General features: G+C 44.8%; 1 protein-coding gene and 1 non-coding gene across 6 annotated transcripts; both read left to right on the top strand.

Annotated features, from left to right (window-relative positions):
• Positions 1-2,482: 2,482 nt before the first annotated feature.
• Positions 2,483-2,555, top strand: TRNAK-CUU. Its single transcript has one exon. It is a non-coding gene; the product is annotated as a tRNA-Lys (tRNA).
• A 220-nt stretch (positions 2,556-2,775) lies between these two features.
• MORF4L1 (mortality factor 4 like 1) lies at positions 2,776-23,051 on the top strand. Of its 5 annotated transcripts, none has more exons than XM_035335833.1 (14): positions 2,776-2,914; positions 4,531-4,577; positions 7,318-7,385; positions 9,153-9,179; positions 9,600-9,686; positions 10,565-10,645; positions 13,192-13,254; positions 17,126-17,151; positions 17,731-17,819; positions 18,112-18,213; positions 19,578-19,666; positions 20,908-21,080; positions 21,388-21,472; positions 22,357-23,051. In XM_035335833.1, exons 1-14 carry the CDS (start codon positions 2,875-2,877, stop codon positions 22,439-22,441), a joined length of 1,062 nt encoding a protein of 353 aa, XP_035191724.1. In that variant the 5' UTR covers positions 2,776-2,874; the 3' UTR covers positions 22,442-23,051. The 5 variants fall into 5 exon arrangements, with proteins under 5 accessions (XP_035191724.1, XP_035191723.1, XP_035191726.1 ...); XM_035335832.1 differs by having other exon boundaries at positions 9,114-9,179; XM_035335835.1 differs by lacking the exon at positions 9,153-9,179.
• Positions 23,052-23,905: the final 854 nt, after the last annotated feature.

Raw genomic sequence — 23,905 nt, 5'->3', positions numbered from 1 at the left:
CAGTGCACTCCGGCTCCGCGTCCCGACCCGCGGGGCCGCCCCGCCGCTGTCCCGGCCCCGCCGCTGCCCCCCCGCGGCCGCCACGGCCCGGGGCTGCCCCCAGGCGGCCGCTCCGTGCGGGGCGGCCCGGCCGAGAGGGGCCTGGCGGAGGGTGTCCGCCGCACCTAGGGGCCCTCCGGTTCTGCCCCCCCAGAGCCGGAGCCTGCCGGTGCTGGCACAAGGGGTCCCGGTGCCACCGCGGAAGGGGGACGGCGAGGAGCCGACGGGGCCGGGGGCCCGGCTGGAAGCGCCACGGAGCCGTCCGGGGACCCTGTGCCCGTCCGGGGCTTCGTCCCGGGCCCGGGGAGCCCTGACAGCAACCGGGTGCAAGAAACACGCAGGGCCTCGAGGTTCATCAAACGCCGGGGTAGCACAAGCCGAGGGGAGACTGCAGCCATCTCCGCCTGCCGCTTGCACTTTACTTAATAAGGGCACAGTGCAAAGCGATAAAATGCTCTCTGTGGTGAGCACTAGGTCTCGGGAAGATCTGCAGTTTTGCTCAAAACCATCTCTTCTTACCTGGCAAGTGTGTGGGTTTGGGTCCTCCATGAGACTGCCACCTCTCCCCCATCTCACTGCGGATCTGCACAAATGTCAACGAAAAACAACAGCTCTGTGATGCTTTATTTGGGCTGCCATTTCCCCCAGTACTTACACCTACAGTATAAGGTCGGAGGCTTTCCCTTTTTACATCTTTTCTTTTTCTTTTTTCTAACTAACTCCTTGGCAGGACATGAAGACTGCAGGAAATTACAGTCCCTTCCTCATGAAATACATGACTGTTACTAATCGAGCATAGTACTTGTACTGCTTTTCCTGCTTGTTCTCTCTGCATGTCAGGATCTCACTACCTAGCGCTATCTATTTAAGCCGGAAGGCTAAAATGTTTTAAAATAGCCAAACCGAGTGTTTAGTCTCTGATACGTACATTTGGAAAGACTGTGAGTGAGGTCTAAGAAAGATTACTTGTGAGTGAGGTTTAACGCGTTCATGAGGACGGGGTGTTCCAGGTTTGGTTATGGGGAGCTCTATAACATTTTTTAAACGGAGCAGTTCATGCTCAGAAGTCTGCATTTGTAAGCTTAATTTAGCTGTAAGGCATGATAAAACTTATTTTGTATAGGATGGACCCCAGGTCAGAGTGTTTGACGGTTTAGGTCTGCACCCATGATGTGCAGCGCACCAGATGTGCCATTATTTTCACGTCTGACTCATCAAAACCAGGCATTTTGTGTCTTCTGTAAGCAACAGAGAAGAACGAGGTTAATTTTGAAAGCATCCTGCCGTTTAAACAACAACTACTCTTGAATGACCCAGTGAGTGCCGTGACACTACGTTCATTGTAGTTTTGCCAAAGGAAAACGGAATCTGGCCGCTTCTGCCTCCTACTTGCTAAGTATCTCCAGAGAGGGGGCACTGACCCACAGCACTTACATTCCTGCGCTGGGAAGGATACGGCCTCTGCCCGGGGCACGGCTGGGCCCAGCGGCCTCGCATGAGGCAGCCGAGGGCTGTGAGGGCTCCGTGTGGCGGCCGTGCTGCGTGGCTGTGCTCCTGCTCCCACATCCAGGCCGTTCTGAGCCAGGCCTCGCCCCTGGGCCCCTGCGGCCAGTGCTGGGGATGTGGAGGGCTCCTGGCCCCTCGGCCCGTGCCGTGTGCTCGCTCAGGTGGCTCTCCCTGCTCCTCTGGGTGTAAGGTCCTGCCGCTGGAGCCGCTGCCAGCCGACGGAGCCATCCTTTGCCCCGCATGTGGGCCTCCTGGTGGAAAACCACGACGACATTTGTGAAACACGAGCATGCAGCGCTATGAAACGCTGAGGAGACAAACCGTGTAATGAGGCTCTGGTGCCCTCCTAACCCCACACTACATCGAGTGCAGCCTGTACAGGAAGTGTATGTGGAATTGCAAAATATTTATTTCCTTATCTCTTCAAAAAGAAACCAACATGACGGTTTGAAGACTGTCTGGTGCTGTCAGACCACACTGAAATCTCCTGTAGCTTTCCCAGACGTTTACGTCTAGTGCTGCTCCACTTCTGTCTGCTTGGCTAGCATTTTTCTTTTTTTTTTTTTTTGAAGTGATAATGTTAAAATATGAAAACAGAGATACGGCAGGATAATCACAGGAAGCATTCTGACAGAAAAAAAACAATAAACATTGGGCTGTAAGTACAAACAGAACGCAGTTGCTCAAATGCGAGGGGTTTGCCCACACGCACAGCTTTACACTTGCAGAAACGAGGGCAGGAGGCACTAAGGGAAGCTGCTGCGGGCAGCTCCGGCCACAGCCTCCGACGGTGGGCGCCTGCCCCGCGGCTCGGCTCCCGCGGGTTCCCAGGGCTGTGCTGAGGGGCGGCCGCCCCCTGAGGGCCCCGTCCCGGGCCGGGCAGGCCGCGGGGCGGGCGGCGCCGCCGAGTAGAGCGGAGCCAAATGGTGGTTACAGCGCCCGGCTAGCTCAGTCGGTAGAGCATGGGACTCTTAATCCCAGGGTCGTGGGTTCGAGCCCCACGTTGGGCGCCTGATATTTTTTTTGTCCCTCTCCGCTTTATTTTTCTTTTTCGTGCAGCCTCGCATCAGCGGCGCCGCTCCGCAGCCCCCCGCAGCCGAACGGGCAGAGCCGCGCGGCCGGGGCGCGCGGAGGGAGGGGGGGGGGTTGGACACGGATTCCTGACGGGGCGAACTACAACTCCCAGCGTGCCTCGCGGCGCGCGGGAGGGGGGGGTGGGCAAGACGCATGCGCGGTGCGGCGGGGGCCGGGGCCGACCGCGCGTGATGCGGCGGCGGCGGCGGTGAGGCCGCCGGGGGAGGGGGCGGGCGGCGCGCGAGGCGCTCATAAATGGCGCCCAAGCAGGACCCCAAGCCCAAGTTCCAGGAGGGTGAGCGGGGGGTGACGGGGGGCTGCGGGGGGGGGCCGGGAAGGGACAAAGGGCCCCGCCGGGCCGGGCGGGGGGGCCTCCAACAGCCGCTGCTTCCCCCCCGGGGCCTCCTCTCCCTCCGGGGGGCGCTGGGTTTTTGCCTTCCCTTCTCAGCCCCAGCGCTCCGGGAGCCTGTGGGAACCGTCAGCTCCCTGCACCTCAGCCAGGAAGATTGTTCTGGAAGGGTTGGGGATCCTCCGGTCCTCGTCTCTTCCTCTTCTCGGCTTTCCTGCCTGTAAGGCCTGAGGCTGCCCTTCTCCCTGTCATCCCCAATGCGCTTAATTCGCCTGCAGGCGTGGGCATTAAAGCTGCCGAAATCTCCTGGCTGTGTCAGGACTTCCATCCTCTCGACCTTGAGATGTGCCCGGCACTCGCCCTGCTTGAGGTGGTGCTCTGGTGGGGACCCTCGCCCAGGAGCAGCGATGGGCGCCGTGCTGGGCCGCACAGCGGCTGGGCTGGGATCCGCGCGGACATCAACGCACCCGGCGCTTTAGGACAATAACGGGCAGGGTTATGCTTCCTGGGGGGCTTGCTTGGCATGCACCTTGATTCTTAGGTAGTGGCTGTGGTTGGTACTGATACAGGTAAATGAAAGCTCATTTTCCCCGTCCCTCAGAAGCAGGACTGGAAGCTGGCCGCTCTGTGTCCCCCACCGCCGTGCTTGGGCGTGTGTTGGGGCAGCTGGTGGCAGAACGTCATCAGTCGTGCCCTGGCATCCCCTGCTGCGTGCTGACACCAATGTCCTTAACCTGCAGAAATGCACGGGATTTTAACGTGCAGTTCAAGCTGTAATAACTGAGTTAATGCGAGGTATAACGAGCTGCAGAGGCTGGAAGTTGAGTAGAATTCCAGCCAGAAATAGTTCATAGCTGTAGGAATCCATGCGGCTGAAATTTATAGCAGACATTCAAATTTGGAGGACTTTCTTCCCTAAATACAGATGTTTATAATCTCAGTGTTAACGTTGAAATGGAGAAATGTCCCATGAATGAAGCTTCCTGCAGGCCTAAAGCTCAAGTGCTTTATTGTGGGCATTCACAACACGACAAGTAAAATTATTTTAATTGTAGATTTTTCAAGCTAAATGATAAGTGTGCTTAGAAGTTGTACTGGTACTCTTCACAAAGCGATGGGCGAGGAGGAGACTGCATTTGTTGTGAAAATGTGTGAAAGGCAGGAAAATCTGAATGTCAGACGGGAAGTGTGAGCACCCCGTGAAACGGCAGGGCTGTGCATCGCTGATCAGAAAGGAGATCAGCGTCTGCTCCAGTATGAATTAGTGGCTGCTGGTATTTCAGGTGTTAATCTTGTCACTTTTTTTAAAAAGCAAATGGAAAATGTACTGGGAGTCTTCTTCAGATGTCAAGTTTACCTTCGGAGAGGCTTAAAGCAGGTTTTTCTTCCTGATGATGCTGATGAGATTTCTTTGTTTTTTTTTGGTCTGTTCTCAAGATGCTGGTTACCAAATGGTGTCGGGGCCGTGACACAAGCCTTCTGTGCTGCACCGGATAACGTGTATTTTGCAGAAATTGTACATGAGGATTATTCTAAGATGCTTATCTGTAACTTTCTTTCAGGTGAGCGAGTGCTGTGTTTCCACGGACCTCTCCTGTATGAAGCAAAGGTACGTGTGGCCGCTTACTGCTGCAGGCGGTTCTGACTGCTGCCCGGGGAAGCAGAGAACTGTGTTCATTTACCTGCTGTGCCTTACATTATGGGCTTAAGGCTGGAAGCTAAAATGAAGGAAAACCTGGTAATGTATGCAATTAATTAGTTTTAGACCCTGTAGTTCTATATTATAGAAAAACACAATTAAAAACCACACCACAATGGTACACGCAGCTGTGCTGGTAAGTTACGTAGGCTAGATCTTGTGCTGAACTTCTGTAACACACATGTTCCTAGGAAAAAAAAACACTGGAAAGCATTGATATCTGTAACACTTGGTGCTGGAGCTAATGCACGAGCTGGTAGAGTGCGGTTTGAGCTCCCTCGGAGATGAGGATGGCTGAGGGCAGTCAGTGGTCTCACATGGGACAGCCCTGCGGAAAGTGCTGCTGCATTGAGTGGACAGAGGAGCTGGCGTTCTCAGCTCTGTCCCCTTAACCTCGGAAGCCGTGCGTTACAGCCTTGTGGCTTGGAGAAGCGTCCTGGCTGCTGCAGCTGCAGCTGTGTGGTGCAGCACTTGCAATTCCGCTGTTTTCTTTCGGACCTTGTGCAGATGCCACTGCCGTGCCAGCCGTTTTATTGAAGGCCTAGCTCCTGACTTGGCTGCCTACTGCTGCTTCCTCTGCAACTGCCGATGGGGCGTTTGTAGCTGTGTGGGTGAGCAGACTTGCAGAAATCTGGAGGATGCTTTAAACTTGCTTCCAGTGGGTTCTAGCCTCAGTAACGAGGAGTGGTGTGGTAGGGAGAGCTTTTGGCTGGCTATTTACACTGAGGATCTGGATCCTTCCAGGCTCCTGAAGTGGCAGGAGGAACGGGGTCTTGATTTTTACGAAGATACTTGAATGGTTTTTAACGAATAACAACCTTAGCTTTCTGCTCTTCCTTTGATCTAATCTTACTCAGTGATTCTCAGTGTGCAAGTTACTTGTTTTGTGGCTTCCCACAGCGAGATGATCAGAGAAACACTGGTGTTTGCATTAGAATAGTATGAAAAGTTATGACTTCCAATCACCACGTGGGATCTGTTTGTGCAATGCAGAATTAAATGAGGCTTATTCCCCCCCTTCCAGCTGAAAGCTGTTACCTTTTAACTGCTCTCAGCAGACTGGAAGTGCTGGTTACACATTGATTCTCTGCTTCCTGAAATAGATGCAGCCAGGAAGGAAAATACTTTGGGGTTGGAATATATTTGAATTTTTGACTTTGTGCTCACTTACATTCTTCAAAACAAATAGAGACTTCCTGAGCCTACGGCCTGTCTTTGGCTTTGCGTCCAGGGCTGCAGCGAACTAGTGAGTTAAAATGAGCAACCAGCACAGCGGTGCATCAAACAGGGTTTATCCTTCCTCCGAGTTGCCAGTCTGGGTGATGCTGAGTTTGTTCCATGCACGGTGGTGTTGAGTTCAGCAGTAAAGTAAGCTGTTCTGCTCTATGTTGACACCTAAGTATTAATGCTTCTTTAAACTGGGGAAGGTATGGGAAGGAGTTACGGCAGTGATCCTGAGCAAGTGCTGCACGGCAGAAGACTCTGGATTCTCAGAAGTACTGAAAGGTGACTCGATCAGCATGGCAAGAGAAAACGGGTTAAACGTTAGAGCCAAAGGGGGTGTGTTTCGTGTTCCAACAGTGAAGCAACTTGAGGATGTTGTGAAGTGGTACAGCAGCATCTGTATCCCAGCATCTTCAGAGCAAAGTTTTACCTTTCTGGATGAAGTGCCTTATCCAAGGCAAAGCTGATGGTTTTAATTTGGTGTAGCTAGGAATTCGGGGACGTGGGCGGGCACAAAGGGGACTAGGCAGGGTTATGTAGTCTGTCTTCTGGGCTGTGTTTTGCAGGAGGAGGCATGTCTCTGGTTATGTTCTCCTTATATACAGGTGTGGTAGCTTGAGCTCCTGCATGTCAGGGTGCAGGCGACAGTTCAGTTACTGAGCCACGTGTGTGCTTGTTCCGGCTCACCTCGTTGTCTTCCTCTGGCTGAGCTGAGGCAATGTCCTGCAGGCTGCCAGTAGGGCCGTGTGAGCTCTCAGACAGAAGAGTTTCAGGGAGGGATGCATCTGAGAGGTGTTGTGGGCTAGTTGGGGCATCCTTCTTCTGTGTCACCTTTTTGAATGGTCTCACCTTAATCTTGGTGAGTAAGGAGGTTGCCGTCTTCGTAGGCCAGTCTGTAATGGAAATAACTGTTTTTACTTACATCGTGTGTACATTCTTAATCTAGAAAAAGCCTTTACTGCAACCCTTTCTACTGAATACAGTGTGCTCTCTGTGACTGCAGAGATCCATACTATTGATTTTTTTACTTTTGAAGACTCTACTTCAGCCTGCTTACCTGTCTGGGAGGTAGGGGCCTGCATGTGACCAAGCTCTGTAGTGAATGGCTTTTGGCAAACCTTGGGGGAGTTAAGTGACTGCTTGTTTGCTCTTCTGGTCATCCTCAGGGGTTTCTGATCCTTCTTGACAATGGAGGCGGCCCTTTGGATAGCTGAGTAGAGTTCTTTGTTTCCCTAGCCCTGCCAAATCTAAATAGGCAGTAACTTGTGGTAGAGAACTTCCTTTCTGCTGTGAGTTTGCTGCCAGGTATTTCAATTGCTTGCATGAAGTCTCCGCATGTTCAGAGCCTGAAAGCTTACAAAGCAAAACTCATTCAGAGATCTTCTCATTCTCATTGGTACTGACCAAACTTCTTTCTCTGTTCCAGTGTGTAAAGGTTGCCATAAAGGACAAGCAAGTGAAGTACTTTATCCATTACAGTGGCTGGAATAAAAAGTAAGTATTCCATAAAATGGAAGCAGACCTTCGCTGTCTCTTCTCATCGGTTTGAATACTATCTTCATGGACAAGCTCTGCCCTCTGTGTCTTTAGCGGGTTCTATAGAATTGACCTCTAACTATTTCTGTATAGCTGAGTCAATGACTGATAGCAGACCTTGGTTATCTAGACAAACTAGCTTAGGGTGTCAGCAGCCTCATGAATGGGAGGGCTTTATAGTACTCTGTCCAAGTGTGACAGCAGTAACTGTAATTCCTCTCTGGCAGAAATATTTAGTGCAAAAACTTTCTTGTTGCATGCTGGTATGAGAGGTAATCCCTGGTGCGGTGGATCAAAGTGCTCTGCTCACAGTGTTTTTCACTCTTAAATCGCTTCTGGCAGCAAAGATTTGGAAAAACGTGCCTTCGTGAAGGCTGCTTTCAGAATGGGAAGAGCTATCTATTTTATTTAGTGTTTCACAGGAGCAGTTCTAGCCTGTGTTTTGGTTCTGGCCTTTCACGCAAAGGTGCCGTTAGAGATACCTTTCCCTTCTGCAAAAATAATAGAATTATCGGTACGATGATTTTAAAGAATAAAGATGGCTTCATGATATAATGCTCAGCTCACTAAAGATTAACTTTGCCATGAGATTGTTGCATTTGTGTAGTTTTTCCTTGAGTTCTGTTCTGTCACTCAGCTTTGAATTTAAAAAAAGGAGGGTTTTAGTGAAGAGAAGCTCTACCTAGTCAGACTCCAGAGGGCTTTCTGATTTTTGTTTTGTTTCAGTGCTGCAGGCCCTTGAGTGAAGATTCTGTTGCTAATATCTTGATCTCACTGACTTGAATAAAAACTGAACCTCATGTTTTAATACCTACTGTTTTGTTTAAATGCGTCTGCCTGCCCACCCCCTGCCCCTCCTGCCAATGGGCAGATAAATGTTTTATTGTCAGTGCTGACAGTTGCAGGGAGCGTAACTGATGATGAAGCTGGCTGCTCTGTATCAATGAGGCAGCATAAATTTGATACTTCATTTCCTAGCTTATCTCCAGTGGAGAAGGGTGCCATAAATGATGTGACTCCTACTTTTCTTTTCATGCTTGCATTATTTCAGGGTTTTTTTGCCTTCAGGCTTCCAGTTAGCTACATTAAAAGTGGCTTTGCTGCAAGATACAGACAACTGGGACAATATGATTCTTTAACTTTGGGTTCTGTAATTACAGTCCTTTGTTACTTGTTAATTGCTTGGCTTGATTTTTTTTTCTGCAAACACCAACAAGATAGGAAGTTTCTTCATGCAACATAACATGTACGGCAGCTGTATAACACTTCTTTGGAGGTCTCGCAGCTGTACAGACAGGAGTAAGATAAGGAGCTTACCTATCTGACCAAGGCACTGTCCTAAAAATTGAACCTTAGGTTATGTACAGCTGCGTATCTGTTTCTCTAACATTTGGATGCAAAGCTCGGCTTGTCTTAATCTTGGAAACTTTATATTCCTGTAGTGGCATTGGTTTTTGTCACTTTGGTGTTCCAAGGGTGGCAGCTACTGCCATATAGTGCAAATGACACAGAACTCGTGCAGAGAGCTTTAACTTGCATGTTTCAGAATAACTTGGCCACTTTTAATGTGCTTTTATTTGAAATAATTTGTCAGATTGCTCGGATTATCCGCTCCTTGTCAAAGTGGAATTCTTGCTCATAATGGCAATTTCCCCAACACCTGTTCTCTTAAATCGTTCACTTCAGATTCTTCAAATATTCATGCCATCTTGGTTTCCTTCACAGACAGAAATCAGAGCTCTTCTTCTTACAGTAAGATCTTATTGCTGAATTTGTTAACCTATAAAATGTTGGAATAGATAAAGGAAACTCGCTTCATAATATAGTTATGGCTACAGATGCCCCATCACGTAGTAAGTGTAGATTTATTTATTTTTTTCCTGAGATTCTTCTATATTAAAGACAGCTCCCTCCCGCCCAGATTGCCTATCCTTCAAGTCTGGGAAACTTTCAGAAATGACTGAGGGTTACGGTACCCTAGAGAAACTGTTACAGCTTCGGACAGTGGGGAATGCCTTTAGTAACTGACTCAGTTGTGCCAGTCCATGACTTGTCACAAAAGCAAAGTTCAGTCTCAAATTCTGCAAAGCCTTTAACTGATCCTATTTTATGTAGAATGCAATTCTGTGGTCTTTTTGAACGATTGTTTGATTTGATTTTATTTTTTTCCAGCTGGGATGAATGGGTTCCGGAAAGCAGGGTGCTCAAATACGTGGATACCAATTTGCAGAAACAAAAAGAACTTCAAAAGGCCAACCAGTAAGTAGTTTTATTAGTCCTCGGCAGCAGAATATTTTTTTCTATAGGGCTTCAATCCAGCATGTGTATATCAAGGGAGGGCGGTAAGTTCAAAACAAACAAAAAAAGAAAAACCACAACGAATGCCTTCATGAAGCACGTCTGTTCTTTGCGGTGCCTCTAGAGGTGTTGTGATCTCTGTGCTCCGGAAATTTGAGGAGAGGCAAGCTGACTAACTGCAAGTACATTCTTTAACACAGAAGTTAGGTGACTAAAAATGATCCTCATGCAGAATCCCTAAAGTACACTGTTAACTGCTAAGGATATTCTGCCTAGGGGATACTTAAAAGCTGTCTGGACATGTTCCTAGGCAGCCTTTTCTAGGCGGCCCTGACTGAGCAGAGACGTTGGACCAGATGAACTCCCGAGGTCCATTCCAAACAAAACCATTCTGTTATCTTCTCAGACAGCTTCAAGATGCATACAAATACTTGGATTCTTATGAGTGCCGATCTTTTGATTTCTTTTTTTGTGTAACAAAAGTGCTTTTATCTAGCATGTCCTATTTTTCAGAAGCAGTTTGTGTGTTGCTTCTAGGGGATTGAGTAAAGAGGATGGTGGGAGGAGAAGTAAATGGAAATTTATACTCCGAAGTTCATAATATGAAGAAGCCTAAGTTGTAGAATCATTTAGGCTGGAAAAGACCTCTAAGATCATCTAGCCCAACCTTTAAAATCCTCTTCTTGCTATTGAGTTGAATTTGTTCCTCCTTATCCCAAATAAGACTTGAAATCACTTACTAGAAGCTTTGTGACTACTCTGTATAACCTGTTACCTTTTGAGGGGAAAACAAGGTTCTCTTCCTGTTAGTCTTATTGCCAAATGTATTCTTTTTAAAGGGAACAATATGCAGAGGGGAAGATGAGAGGTGCTGCTCCGGGCAAGAAGACATCTGGTCTGCAGCAGAAAAATGTTGAAGTGTAAGAAGCTTTTTATTTAAAAACAAAAACAACAATAAAACTCAAACTTTTGCTTGTAAGTTCTACTATTGATCCCTAGATGATTTTCTTATAGTTTAGCCTAAAGAACCATTCTTTTACTCCTGACCAATCCCTGCAGACGTTTTACTTTTGTGGTATGAAAGGCTTTTGTTGAATTACTTTATTAAAACTGTCTTCCAAGATTGAATGATGTTTAATCTTGGATCAAGGTACTGAGTAGGCTAAACATTAATGCTTTATAGTTCTTTTGCATACTATTCCTCTCAAGTTAGTTGCCTGACACTCAATTGTGACATGTCCTCATTAGACTTGTCTATCTTAGTGAAATTGGTTTCTGTACAGAACTTTGCAGCTCTTCCAGGCTGCACAAGCACTTATGTGGGGGGAAAAAATCCTTAAAATACCTTGCCTTCTTACTGTACAGTTGTTAAAACCGTGTTTAGGAAGCCTTTGGTGTTTTGCTGTCTTCTCCAAATCTAAACACATGCTATTGAAATGGTTTTGCATCTTAAGAGACCAGAAGCAAGCTCAGATGTTTATTAGAAAAAAAATCAGAACGTAATTGTCAGACTTCTTCCATTCCATCCTTTTTGTTTTTCAGAATAGGCTTGTGTGGCCTTATGCTTAGATTCTCATAGCTCTTTTGCTTTGCTCATGTGCCATGAAACTCTTCTGTTTGGGGTAGTACTTCAGCTTTTTAATCATGAATATACTCATTTCTAATGTGATGTTTGAGATGTTTTGAACTGCTGACTCCTTTTATGATCCTAGTCTTCAGGAGGAAGGAAGGGATGTCATTTCAGCAGCTAAGAGCATTTGGCAGCAGTCTCGCATTTCATGCCTCATTTATGGGTAACTTTGCGTTACAAAATAAGTATCTTTGGCTTGAGAAGTGCAGTGGCAGTGGATAAAGGCTTTTCCGCGCTAGATCCCGAATGCAGATTTCACTTTGCAGCTGGCCAAAGCCTACCCAAGGCTGTAAATTGTCTTTTGGTCCTTGAAATGGGCAGTCAGATGGATCTGGTCATAATGCTACGTGCATATTCCGTTGATCTGTTGCTACAGATTCCAAAGTGCCTTAAGCACACTGGTTTTGTGTGCTTTCTCAGCTTGGGACGGGCTTCTGACAGGGACGTAGTCAGTCTGTCTTCGTTTGGAGGGGGTGGGGAAAAAAGCCTGCTCAGACAGTTCCTAATGAAAGTCATTAAAAACTAATTAAAATATCTAAATTGTGGTAATGCTCGAGGGGTTGTTGCACTTGAGTCTGCTTGTATTTTATTCAGTAGGAGTAGAATTAATTTAATGTACAATTTTGACATAGGCGGTGATGACTCAATTGTAAATGTTTTGATGGCTACAAATTGCATTACAGAGAACATCCTAATAGTAACTCGGAGCAGGTTCCCTGTACTGTCAGCTTCAGGCATCTTGGGAGTTCAGGCTGATCGCAGTGGGTTGGTGACTTGCTGTCTGGGGCTGAGAACGTTAACCTCCACTTGGACAGCAGTAGAACTCAAAGTCAGCTTAATCCTCTCAACCACATGTAGTAACGTTGCATCCAAGGTAGACTGATGCAGCGAAAAGGACTTCATCTTAAGCTTCTGTTTCAATTCAAAGCTCAAAAGCATGTTACCGGGTCCGTCTTTACTCTCAGTTAAAACCAGCTGGGCGAAGGGAGTGGTTTTGCTTTTTGCTGTCATCGCAATACTGAGCGTTAGCGATCGTTTCTGGTGTAGCAGAACATACAGGAAGCTCATTCTCTGAAATTTTCATGGTGATTGGAAAGCTTAATTCCTCGAAGGTGGAAGATCAGAGTAGTAAAGGGGAAGGAGGAAAACCTGTCATTAAAACAGCAGTCTTGCGATGTGAAAGGTATCTCTCACAGGGTCCCATATGCTTGTTGCACTGATCTTGCTCCTAGTCTCTAGCCATTACCAGCATCCTTCTAAATTAGACCTCTGGTTCTTCCAACAAAGCCTCCCTGTCTTCTTCCCTACCTGGAGGCTGAGGGGAGGAAATGCTTTGACTGAACGTAGCAGTGATGCAGGGTTGCGATACTGAACGTTATTGGCTCAACTGCTGCTGCTCACATCCTGCTTACACCTGAGGTCAAGGTGGCTTCTGACAAATCTGGGAATACAGCTCACACTTCGGGATTGTTCTGTTTTAATCTAAGGTCGTTGCAGGTACACAACGTACCGTTGGTGGGGAGGGGGAGAGACTGATCAACTGTTCTAAAGGGTAACACTGTCAACCTATTTAGGCCTCAAAATTTACCTTTTGTAGCATTCTTGGAGGATTGAACAGAGGGAACTGTTCAGACTTACCTGTAGAAACTTATTCCTCGGATAGCCAAACAAGAACGCAAAGGAAATAAGTCTAAGAAAAATTTATCCTCCAGGAATGTTCAATAAGATTGTAAAACACCGCTAAAAAGGTAAATTTTTGAATCTTAAATAGATTCTCTTAAAGGCTGAGCACTAGGTCTGACATTCTTTCCTTAACTCAACCCCCATTGTGCCTAGATTTTTCAGACGAGATGGAGCGCATACTGTTTGCTGTTTGGAGACCCCTACAATATCGACGCGGTGAGTTAAGGATGGATTGTCAAACCAGGATTTTCATCCTGAAATCCAAACCTCCTTGCTTTCATAGATTTCCTTTAGCGACTCTTAAAGTCGTCAGTTGTAACGATGTAAGCTCTGGTAGCAATTCAGTTAATTCACAGTGCTGCAGAATATTGTGTTTTTTTTAAAGCTGGCATGGACTAACAGTGCGTAGTTTCTCTGGAATGCCAACGTTTTCAGTTGGGAGAAGTATGTTCTGAGCAGCTACATGCGTTCGGTGCCCGCTGTTCAAAAAGTGGAAGACAACTGACTTCAGGGTTTTGAAACTGGATTGTTCTAGAAGATTACAGTTGGTCTGCATGTTTACTGTAGCCTGGAGCTCTCTTTCCATGGAAATCAGTAATAAACTGCGCTGCGCTCTGTAAGTCTGAGAGCTCGGCTGCTGCGGTAGACGGTGGGACAAACGTGGGGATTGATCTTGCTCTGTAATCTATATTTTTATCATGGCCTGAGTCTGTTCAGAGTAACTGTTCTGTAAATTGCAGCAACCAGTTCAAAGTTTTTTTTAAAGCTATTTATAAGCGGTGTTTAATCAAATAGAAATATGCATGAAATGCCAATTGTACGCAGTTCTTTTGACGTTAATCATATAGTAACTAGAAAAACCCTGATAGAAAACACTTGTATGTTTGTAGTGGGCTACTGAAAGTGAAATACAACCCTACAGGTACTGGCTCTTCCAGACTGTCTTATATATGGTACTGCTGAATTCCAGTTCCTAAGAGATGATGCTACTTTTGACAGGCCTAATGTGATTATCGTGTTAAAATCAGTAAGCTGAGCCAGCCTGTGCTTGGGAAGGAAGAAGGGCAACCCAGGGTATTAGAGTGAGGGCATGGCACTGGGTAACAGGTTTGAGAACACGTGTTTGTCGTGATGTATCTGCAAGCAGTGTCACCAGAGATGCTCTCAAAGCAGTATCTCAACTTAAACATGGGGGTTACTGCTACTTTTCTAACAGAAGGCCTGTTTTTAATTTGAACACGTTACTCAAAAGCATGCGCTCCTGCTGCGTGTCCTCTGGGGCATCCCCTACTATCTTTGGCATGGCTGGTAGCTCTCATGCGAGCTACTTGGTCCTCTAAAGGTCAGGCAGCATACGAACACTGCCTGCGTGCCAGCTGTCTGGGGCTGTGACAATACTGGAAGGGCTATTCTGGCTCAAGCTGGAGACTTCCCGGTCCCGCTGTGCCGTCTGGTGGTCACTAGCAACCTGGGGACAGACCTCAAGCGAGTCAAGTCTGCGATGCTTTTCTGCCAGAAATATCCTCTGCTCCTAGCAGCCTGTCAGCAAGGGACTTCTGCGTTGGAGGCCATATCCCTGTGATGGGTTTAATAGTCCTTTGTAGGACTGTTTTACCTAATAAATTCTGCACCATTTGGGCCTCTGGCCTCCACGGCATCCTGTGGCGGTGTGCATTTTCATTCACTACTGTGCTGAGAAGGGGAAGGAGGATGATGACTCCTCTTTTTTAATGCTTTCTGCTTGGGTTTTTGGTCTTTTTCTTCCTTCTTGAGGAAGGATTAACTGGTCCCTCTTCACCCTTTATCTCTAATGATACCTCTACAGTTTCCACTCTTCCACCCGCTGGTTACTCCTGGTATTAGGCTGCTCTGCACCGCCAGCTGTTCCTGCTCTCATTACCTCTTCCACTTCTGTGTGCCATGTAAGGTCAGGTAGCCTGACCGTGCAGGAGATGTGGATGGTTCTGACTGCGCTATCTATCCTTTGCCAATAGCGTTGGATGCTGTAACTGAATTTTGAGAGGAATGCTACTCCTTGCAGCTAACGTAGTAACCAAGCTGCCGGGGCAGTAGAGGGCTGATGATGACTATTCAATGTACTTGCTTGTTGTACTTTAATATTTTCTTGTAAGCTTTTGTTACTAGTCCTCTTGTGCTAGGAGAGACTTTAAGATTTTGGACAGCCTACTTGAATCTGTGCTGCTGTACTGTCAGTAAACTGGCACCTTGCTGATCTCCCTTTGTCATCGACGAGAGCTTTAACCTCAAATCCCAGAGCCCCAAGTGGTAGCCCACCTTCATTCTGCTGCTTGCATCCTAACCAGCTGTTGCAGGGAGGTTCTAGCAGAAGCATTTCATCTTGCACATCTCTTCACCTAGTGAAGAGTATTATTCCTGCCACTCTGCTGTACAGGCACCGAACCTCTGCCGAGTGGCCATGCTTTGTCTCTAACCTGAGATCTTTGTTCCCTAAAGCAGGTTTGTCTTAGACTTTGCAGACAGACAGCTGCTCTGACTTGAAGCAGAGATGTAACTTGAAATGTAAGGAATCGAGAAGGAAGGAGTGAGGTTGGAGAGCACAAGCAACTGCCCTGAATGGGTTTATGCTGGACTTTGTGCATCAGTAACATCGGTGCGCTTTTCTGTCTTAAGCGCAGTAGTTCTTAAAGTACTCTAGATCATCTGTCTGCTCCAGTTTTCGAGGACTCTGCTCCTAGGCTGATGTTCTGGTTTTATTTTTATCTTGTGACATTAATCCTCAAAAGAACTCCCTGTTTCTACTTGTTTACTCTAGGTTTGGAAGAAAAGGCATTCTCTTCAATACACAAGTCCATTATCAGTGACTTCACTTGGCAGTTGTTACCTCTTCCTGGAGAGGGGATTTTCATTCTGCCCACAGTTCTTTTTAAGCCTAATGATAGCTTGTGACTTGAAGCTTGAAAAAAGTGTTGCTTTTCCTGTCTTCAGACCTTTCTGAGGCTGACTACTTCCTGACTGAGATAATCCCAGCTCAAAGACCGAATACAAATGTCTTTTGACGTTGTGATGAATTAACAAAGAAATAATCTTGTACTGGTAAAGGGTTTTATCCTCACAATCTGCCATCTAGGCCACTGATTTCTGTTTGTTTTTTTTGAGGGAGGGGTTTAACTGGATTCCTATCAACAGTGAGCAAACGGAAATGTGGCTAATAGACTCTTAATTCAATTTTTCTAGAAAAGGTTAGTAAATGTACAGAGTTTAATTTTAGTTTTAATAATAGTTTAATTGTAGTTTAATTTTTTGTCATTAATATATCTTGACATATCTGAATATTTTCATATAGCGTGCAGGTGTTTTTAAAATTCTTGGAAGTTAGCTTCTCAGCATAACTGTTGGAATAAAAATGAGGGCTAAGGAGAGAATTTAGACAAGTCTGAAGTGTTAAGAGAGCAGCATGATAAGATGATAAATATTAGGAACAACACTCTTCAGTATTGTTCCAAATGTTTCCAGTAAGCATTATCACGATCTCCCTTAAACTTTGGACTGCCTATGATTGCATCATTATGCAACTTCATGCATGTCATTAATTCTGATGGTGATATTCAAACTTTCTTATGCTGCTGTAGAGGTAAAATTGTTTTTTTCAATACTTTCCGGAAAAGTCAGCTAGCTGAGACTTACCTGATAATTTCCATCACCTCTGTTTCCTTGTCCTGTATTTCGTCTTTAAGTGATGCCTGAAATGCAGAAGTAGAACATCTATGAGTATTTGGAAAATATGAAATCTGTAGATGCTATTTGATAAATGGTGGTCAGGTCTGTTCTAAAATACGTGTTCTTGGCCTGTCTTCTGGACTGTTGTAGGTTTACGTTTAATGAATCCCCCAGATGTGAATACAACCGTTTGTCCTGGAGAAATCTTAAAGCATCATAACTGTAGTGATAAATCACACCTGACACTTCTCCTTTCCTTTGTTGTTATCTAAATACTCTTTAGGCTAAGTACTTGATGATGGTTCTGAGCTTAATGGACAATTTTTCTGGCTTTCAATTCTTTAAATTCTTGTCTTTATATTTGCAATAATTTGTGTTCTTCTTGCAGGAAAACAAAAAAGAACAAACAGAAAAGTAAGTATCTTTATTTTTTGTGGAAGTGGATGTTCTTAGTGAAGGATTCTTAGCTGGAATAAGATCTTAAATCGGCCCCCGCCGAGTTCGCTTACACTATCACCTTGTGGTGTTCCTCCTGGATCTTAGTGTCCATTCCCCTTCAGCAGGAGGAATGTATAACTTGCTGATTTGTACATGAACTATTTGTCAAGATTTTGACTTCTCGCAGATTAAAAGCAAAGTGGTATCCACATGAATCTGAAATACTTTGGTAAGTCAAACTTGTTTTTTTATTGACATGGGGCACAATTCACAAAGCTGAGCTGCTGGCTCCAAAAACATTCTGCCAAAGAACGTTACAGATACTGATGCCCTGCTTTGTTCTTGATGCAGAAATCTCCATCTGCGGATAAGCACAAATGTAGCAGTTTAGAGTCACCGATGTGTGATGTTCAGAATACAAGAAATACTAAACCAAAAAGCAAGATGACTTGAAGTCTGAATCTTACTTTTTTAAATGCTTTTTTTTCTTTTTAATGGTATTTCTTACTGACTTACCAGACTCCTTAAGCAGCATAATTTCTCTTTTCTGCACAGCTCCTGGAATTGGAGAAGGGAGCAGTACCAGTGAGACTCCTCAGCCTCCTAGGAAGAAGAGAGCTCGAGTAGATCCAACAGTGGAAAGTGTATGTGTTTGTGATTCTCTTATAGGGGTTTTGACATAAAATAGAGTTGCTTTGCTCAGACAGCAACGTTTGTTCTGTGGTACAGTGGTGTGAAATGCTATAATTTTGCAAAACCCTAGGGTTGCCAAGTGGCCTTGGAAAATCTGAGTTATTTCACTGTTCCCTCTGGAGTCTATTTTGGCAATTCCTTAGTCCAGTAATATAATTGAGTTGTGGAAACAAGTGATATGGTGACTCTTATCTTGGACAGTTATCTGAAAGTAATTAGTGTGGCTTCACTTTTCTTTTCCAGGAAGAAACATTTATGAACAGAGTTGAAGTAAAGGTGAAAATCCCAGAAGAGCTGAAACCATGGCTGGTAGATGACTGGGACTTGATCACCAGGCAAAAGCAGGTAATTTCTAAAAATAAATTAAAAATAAATTTAAAATCTGTGTACAGGCAAGGACAATAAACTGGAATTTCTCATCCTCTTCAAGTGCAGGGTAGCTAAATCTCCTGTAGAGTTTGACAGAAGCCTGATGGTGTAAACAGAGGTCACCTGTGAGTTATGACCGTGGTGCAGCAGAGCTGAATGTAAATTTGTGCGATAGATTCAGCTTAACTGGGCATAAGCTTGAAAGTCGAGTAATTTTAAGCCAAGTGTGGTGTTCCTCAAAGCATGCCAACAGGTCACACATGCTTAGAGTTTGCTTAGCTGGTAGAGAACTAGTCTGTAGGAACATTGCATGGGGTAGATGTTCTATCTCAGTTCCTTCCTGTTTTGTTCACATGTCACTTATTGCCCAGCTCTTAAAGTATCTCAAGTTCTACAGCTCTGACAGAAAACAGTCTCTTCGAGCAGTGATTCTCAACTTTTCTGCCAGGTAGAATCTGTTAAAGCTTCTTGAGGCAGTAATTTTACCTAGGCAAGACAGTTTTCCATTTTAAAAAGTATAATACACTTCCATAAACTTGTTAGTAAATCATGACTCCAGTGTGGAGCTGTTTGCTTCAACTGGCAAGCAGCATAGAAAATAGCATTGAAAATTGTATGCTTTTGATTCGACAGGCTGCAACTGCATGCTTTGACTTACTGCTGCTCTGAGGTACTGTTTTCCCCATGAGCAAAAATCGCAGATGAGCGAGAATCGTGTCCTACGTAGATAAGGTTGACTTTTTATGAACAGAAATGTTGTGCTTGCACCAGCAGAAAAGGTGCTTAAGTACTAGTAGGCATTACACTGACTCCGGTTCTGCACGCTGAGGTTTTTTTTACCTTGTCTTCAGTCCTGTAAGCTGTGATGTAGCTGTGATAGTTGTTAGATGGTGCAGGCAGTGAGACTTCCCAGAATGTGCCCAGTGGCATTGTTTGCTTCGCACAGTGGTACCCGTTGCTGAACCGTAGAAGCAAGAAGCAAAGCAGACAACAGAATAATCAAAGCTGTCGCCGTTGCTTTTGCAACAGCCGTGTGAGCTGCGCTAGGCAGGTCTGCACTGGCATTTGTGTGCTTTGCTGCGTACCTTTTGGCTCTTGGGTTGGCTTTGGCAGTTCACGTTGCTTTTGAGCAGCAGAAATGTAAAATGGAAACATGAATGCGGTTGCTGCAAAGTATTTCAGTATGCACAACTAAGACAGTTGATGTTCCTTCAGTAAGAATTAACACCTTCACCTGCTAATTCTGGAAATATCCTTATGTCTGTCTGAGGCTAGCACATAGGTAGAGATGTCTGCACAATTCAGACAACTTGTATTTGTTCAATTTTGTTTCTTTCCAGCTCTTCTATCTTCCTGCCAAGAAGAATGTTGACTCTATTTTAGAGGATTATGCAAACTACAAGAAATCACGAGGAAATACTGATAACAAGTAAGCAGCAGTTGTTTGAAACCTTAACTACATCTTCTGCTTTTGTTGCTGCCCTTTATAGTTCATGGAAAAATTAGTGAAGCTGTTAAACGTATCCCAGCCCTATGCTCAGGTTAATGTTTGAGACCAAGGTGATCGAGGAGTTAAGAAATCTGAGAAGGTGATTCAAAGAGAAGGTAATTCAAAGACATGCTTCTGCTTTCTGGATGTTACTTCTCCTTCATGCCCTGCCCTTCCCCGGGCTTTTTTCCTGCAGGAGGCTGATAAAAGCCAAGTCAATCATTCTCCATCCCCTTCTAGCTCAGTCTCCCTACACTGGGTGAAGAAGTTAGGTGTTGCTTGCAGTGCGTAAGCTGAACAAACTATCAGAAAGGCTACACAGCAAAAAGTGTTAGAGTATTGGTAGGCTTTCTCCTTGAGGTAAGGGGTGGAGGACGGGCAGGTAGAGGATGACTTCTTTTAAAAGAATCGGATGGGCAAAGCTAATAATCCTGAGGTGGTACTTTGAAGATTCTTGCTGGTAGTTGCATCAGCAGTCCAGCTGTGACAACAAACAGGGTGTGTGTATTCTTGAATGAAGGTTTTTGCTTTCACAGACAAAAGCCTGAAATGTGAAACTATTCTTCCATTCAAGAGGAAGTATGTTACTGGCTTGTCAGGGTGCTTTAATATATTTATCTAGTTGTAATGGCCACTTAAATTTTTGCTGGGTGGAGTGAGGGTTGTTCTACTCAAGATGTGTAGCATGATTGCTTATACAGAAAATAAATTCCTATACAGTTATTCTTCAACTAGTTGTTGGAGGCCTGCAGGAATACGGCACAGAGTTACAAAGAGTCAGCTGCCTGGGATGTTGGATGGCTGTCCCCTTCCATTCAGCAGTAGTTCTCTGGTTACTTTAATCAGGCAGTTTTAAACTGTTGTGAGTTAGGATTAACTTTGGTTGAAAACAAAGAGCTGGGAAGTGTCCTTAGAAGTTCACTGCATTGAATGGGCTGTGCAAGCTAATTTGAGTTGATGACTAAACCCAAGTTTTTTCAAAACAGTCAGTTTTTAAAGGAGGTCTTGAAATGCACCGTTCCACGCAGCTGTACATTTTTAGGTCTCCAGACAAATTTCCTGGAAAAATCTGAAGGCTTGTAAAAGACTTCCAGAACTGTAACAGACTCACCAAGCCGACTCCAGTCTTGTGCTCGGCCAGTCATTAGAACGAGATTTGCAATGTTTTCTCTGTTTACCAGGGAGTATGCAGTCAATGAAGTTGTGGCTGGAATTAAGGAATACTTCAATGTCATGCTGGGAACACAGCTGCTGTACAAGTTTGAGAGGCCCCAGTATGCTGAGATCTTAGCAGATCACCCAGACGCTCCTATGTCTCAAGTCTATGGTGCCCCACATCTACTGAGGCTATTTGGTAAGTATCTCACCTAGAGGCTGAAGAGAGGTTAGGGAATTAAATGCTTATAATTCTCCTGTCTTGAGTATCGATGAGAGTGAATTGCAGAAATCTGCAAGGCACCTTTGAAACCTGGGGCTTCATGCTTTATTCTTATTCTGTATGACTGATGTTCAGTTATTCAAGGATTTAGAATGGAAAATAATTTTAGGTTAGGTTCTATATAAAAATAGATTCCTGGCCTTTTTATATATGCTAGCATAGGTTTAGTCTTACTGAGATACTTAGACATCTCTAACAAGAAGTGCTACTTGTTTTGAAACAGTACGGATCGGAGCTATGCTTGCTTACACACCTCTTGATGAGAAGAGTCTGGCTTTGCTGTTAAACTATTTGCATGACTTCTTAAAGTAAGTACTTCTTAAAGCCTTTTAGCAAGAAAAAACTTGGGTCATGTTACAAAAGTCTGCTTATTTTGTGTGCGTATGTATATGTTAGGCCTGTGTATGGTATCTTCAGGCGTTGCCGCTAAGTTTCTCAAGCTGCTGCACACTAGGATGAGTAAGTTTAACTTCTCTCCAGTTATACTGAGGTTAGTGCTGGTTAAACGTGTTTATGTATCCGTTAGTCTGCAATTTTAAACTGTCCAAGTTTGCTACTTTTTTCAAAATAAATGTTGAAGCATTTGTCATCTGCTTTTTTATAGCCACTACAATTATAGCAAACTATTAAATTATGTAAATTAATCAACAATAAGTAGACATTTGATTTCAGATAAATTAAACATGAAGCCAGTGCACTGACCAGAAATACTTGAATCTGTACAATGAGAAATAATGGCATACGATGCTTGTTTTGTTACCACATCTAGATGGCCATGTCTCCTCTTGCTCTAGCCATCCTTCATTTACCCAGGCAGGTTCTGTATTGGTGCAAATAGGACCCCACACGGCTCTCTCTTGTTCCTGCCCCTCTGAGTACTAGCAGCAGTAGCTTCACTTTTGGTGCAGCAGCTGACTGAACCTCAAATGGAAATGGTTTCATCCCGTTAATCTTAACCTCCCTGTGCTCACTTGGAGCCAGAGCTGCTTGACTCCAGCTTGTTTGGATTTGATTTTTGGCATGAGGTGTCAGACCCTTAATGGCTTTGGACAGCTGACATTCTAGTGGATGAATGTTAGGTGTATGCTCTTGAAATCATTCATGATGATCTCAGTTAAACACCTTTTGATTCACTTGTGATGCTAAGCAGATTTTAGGAAAAAATCACTTATCTTTTTAATATCTTTCATAGGTACTTAGCAAAGAACTCCTCTGCATTGTTTAGTGCCAGTGACTATGAAGTAGCCCCTCCCGAGTATCATCGGAAAGCAGTATAATGGTGTGCTGCTCTGCAACAGTGATCATGGATGGGATCCTTGTAATACTGTCCACTTCTACGTCTTGTTCTTCACCCTTCTATTGCACATGTCTATTGCACAGACTATGTAAACATAAAGTGAATAAAGTTGTGTGTTTAATATGGAGCTGGCATCTTTAAGTTCTGAAAACTTTCTTGTACTGAAATGGATGCTTGGAGTTTAGTGGAAACTCTTGGTGTTTCTGGCTTGCTACTGTTTGCATCAGTGGAATGTAAAAAGAATGCAGTTGTATTTCATTGTATGAACTCCTCAGTGCTCATGGGTCTGACACTAAGATGTGCCTAACGAATCTGCTTTATGGCATAGCAATGACAAATCCAGACTCAGACCCATGAGGGTTGTGATCACCTAGTTGTGGTGCTATTAGTCTGAATCAAACCCATTTACTTTCTTGGTGTTGGAAGTAAAATGTTTGGTCCATAAATGTATGTTTTTGTTTAGGTGGTTGAAGGACTGTGAGTTTTTATATTCTAACAGTAGAAAAATGCATTATATTGTAGTGTCTTGGAAGTGTTGGTCTCTTACAGAGCTGTTTTACAAATCTTCAAATAAACTTTTTTAATTTCAAGTATTGTTTCTGATATTTCTCTTTGGATTAGTCACTTACGATAATGTCATGTCACGTATGATCAAAGTGCATTGCTCTGAATACAAAGATCTGCAGTGTTGACTTGGAGATGTTCTGTTTCTTTTTAACTCCAGGGACTATTGGTTAAAGCCAATGCCTCCAATTTCAGTGAGGTGGTTATCTCAGCTAACGCTGTCAGGAAAGAGGGCCTTGTCCTGCAAGGTGCCATGTGTACATTATCTGCATGAGCAGATTTCTCTTGTACTTGGCTTTGATCTCTCAGTATCAGGCATGTGAAGTGTATCTGTTGTCTGGACATTGCAAGTTCCTGGCAAGTTGACTTGCTTTTTTTGGTCACTAATAGAATTAACTCCAGGCTGTGTGATTGTGTTGTATAAGACCGTGCCCTGCCTGGATGTTTCTTTTCCTTGCTTTCCTGTGCATTTCCCAAGGCAGTCTGTATGTGCTCGGGCGTGGTGATGAACGTGCATTCCAGCCTTCTCAGCTAAACTCAGAGCCATCTCCTTGGATGTTTTGTCTCCAGTTCCTTCTACCCTTTGGCCTATTAAGAAAGCCTTCTGTTAGGGCTCATCTAGGTCAGCTTTCTGGTTCAGCTTTCTGGTAGCTCACTGCTCTTTGTAAATGGTGCGCAGGCACAGCGTTATTTCATGGCAGAAACTAATTCCCTAACCAGCAAGAAAAGAAGCCCCTCGGCACGTCAGCTTTGCTTTGTGTGGCAAAGGCTTTCTTACCTCGATTCTGTGTTTGTGGGATAGGATCTGGAATTCCCGTGGACAGCTTCATCCCAGGGGCATAGCTGAGCATCGCATTTCACTTGGCATGAGTCGTGCCCC

The sequence above is a fragment of the Oxyura jamaicensis genome, chromosome 10 (assembly GCF_011077185.1).
Source record: "Oxyura jamaicensis isolate SHBP4307 breed ruddy duck chromosome 10, BPBGC_Ojam_1.0, whole genome shotgun sequence".
Lineage (NCBI taxonomy): Eukaryota > Metazoa > Chordata > Aves > Anseriformes > Anatidae > Oxyura > Oxyura jamaicensis.
Note: the sequence above shows the minus strand (reverse complement) of the source record. Positions and strands in the feature narration are given on the sequence as shown.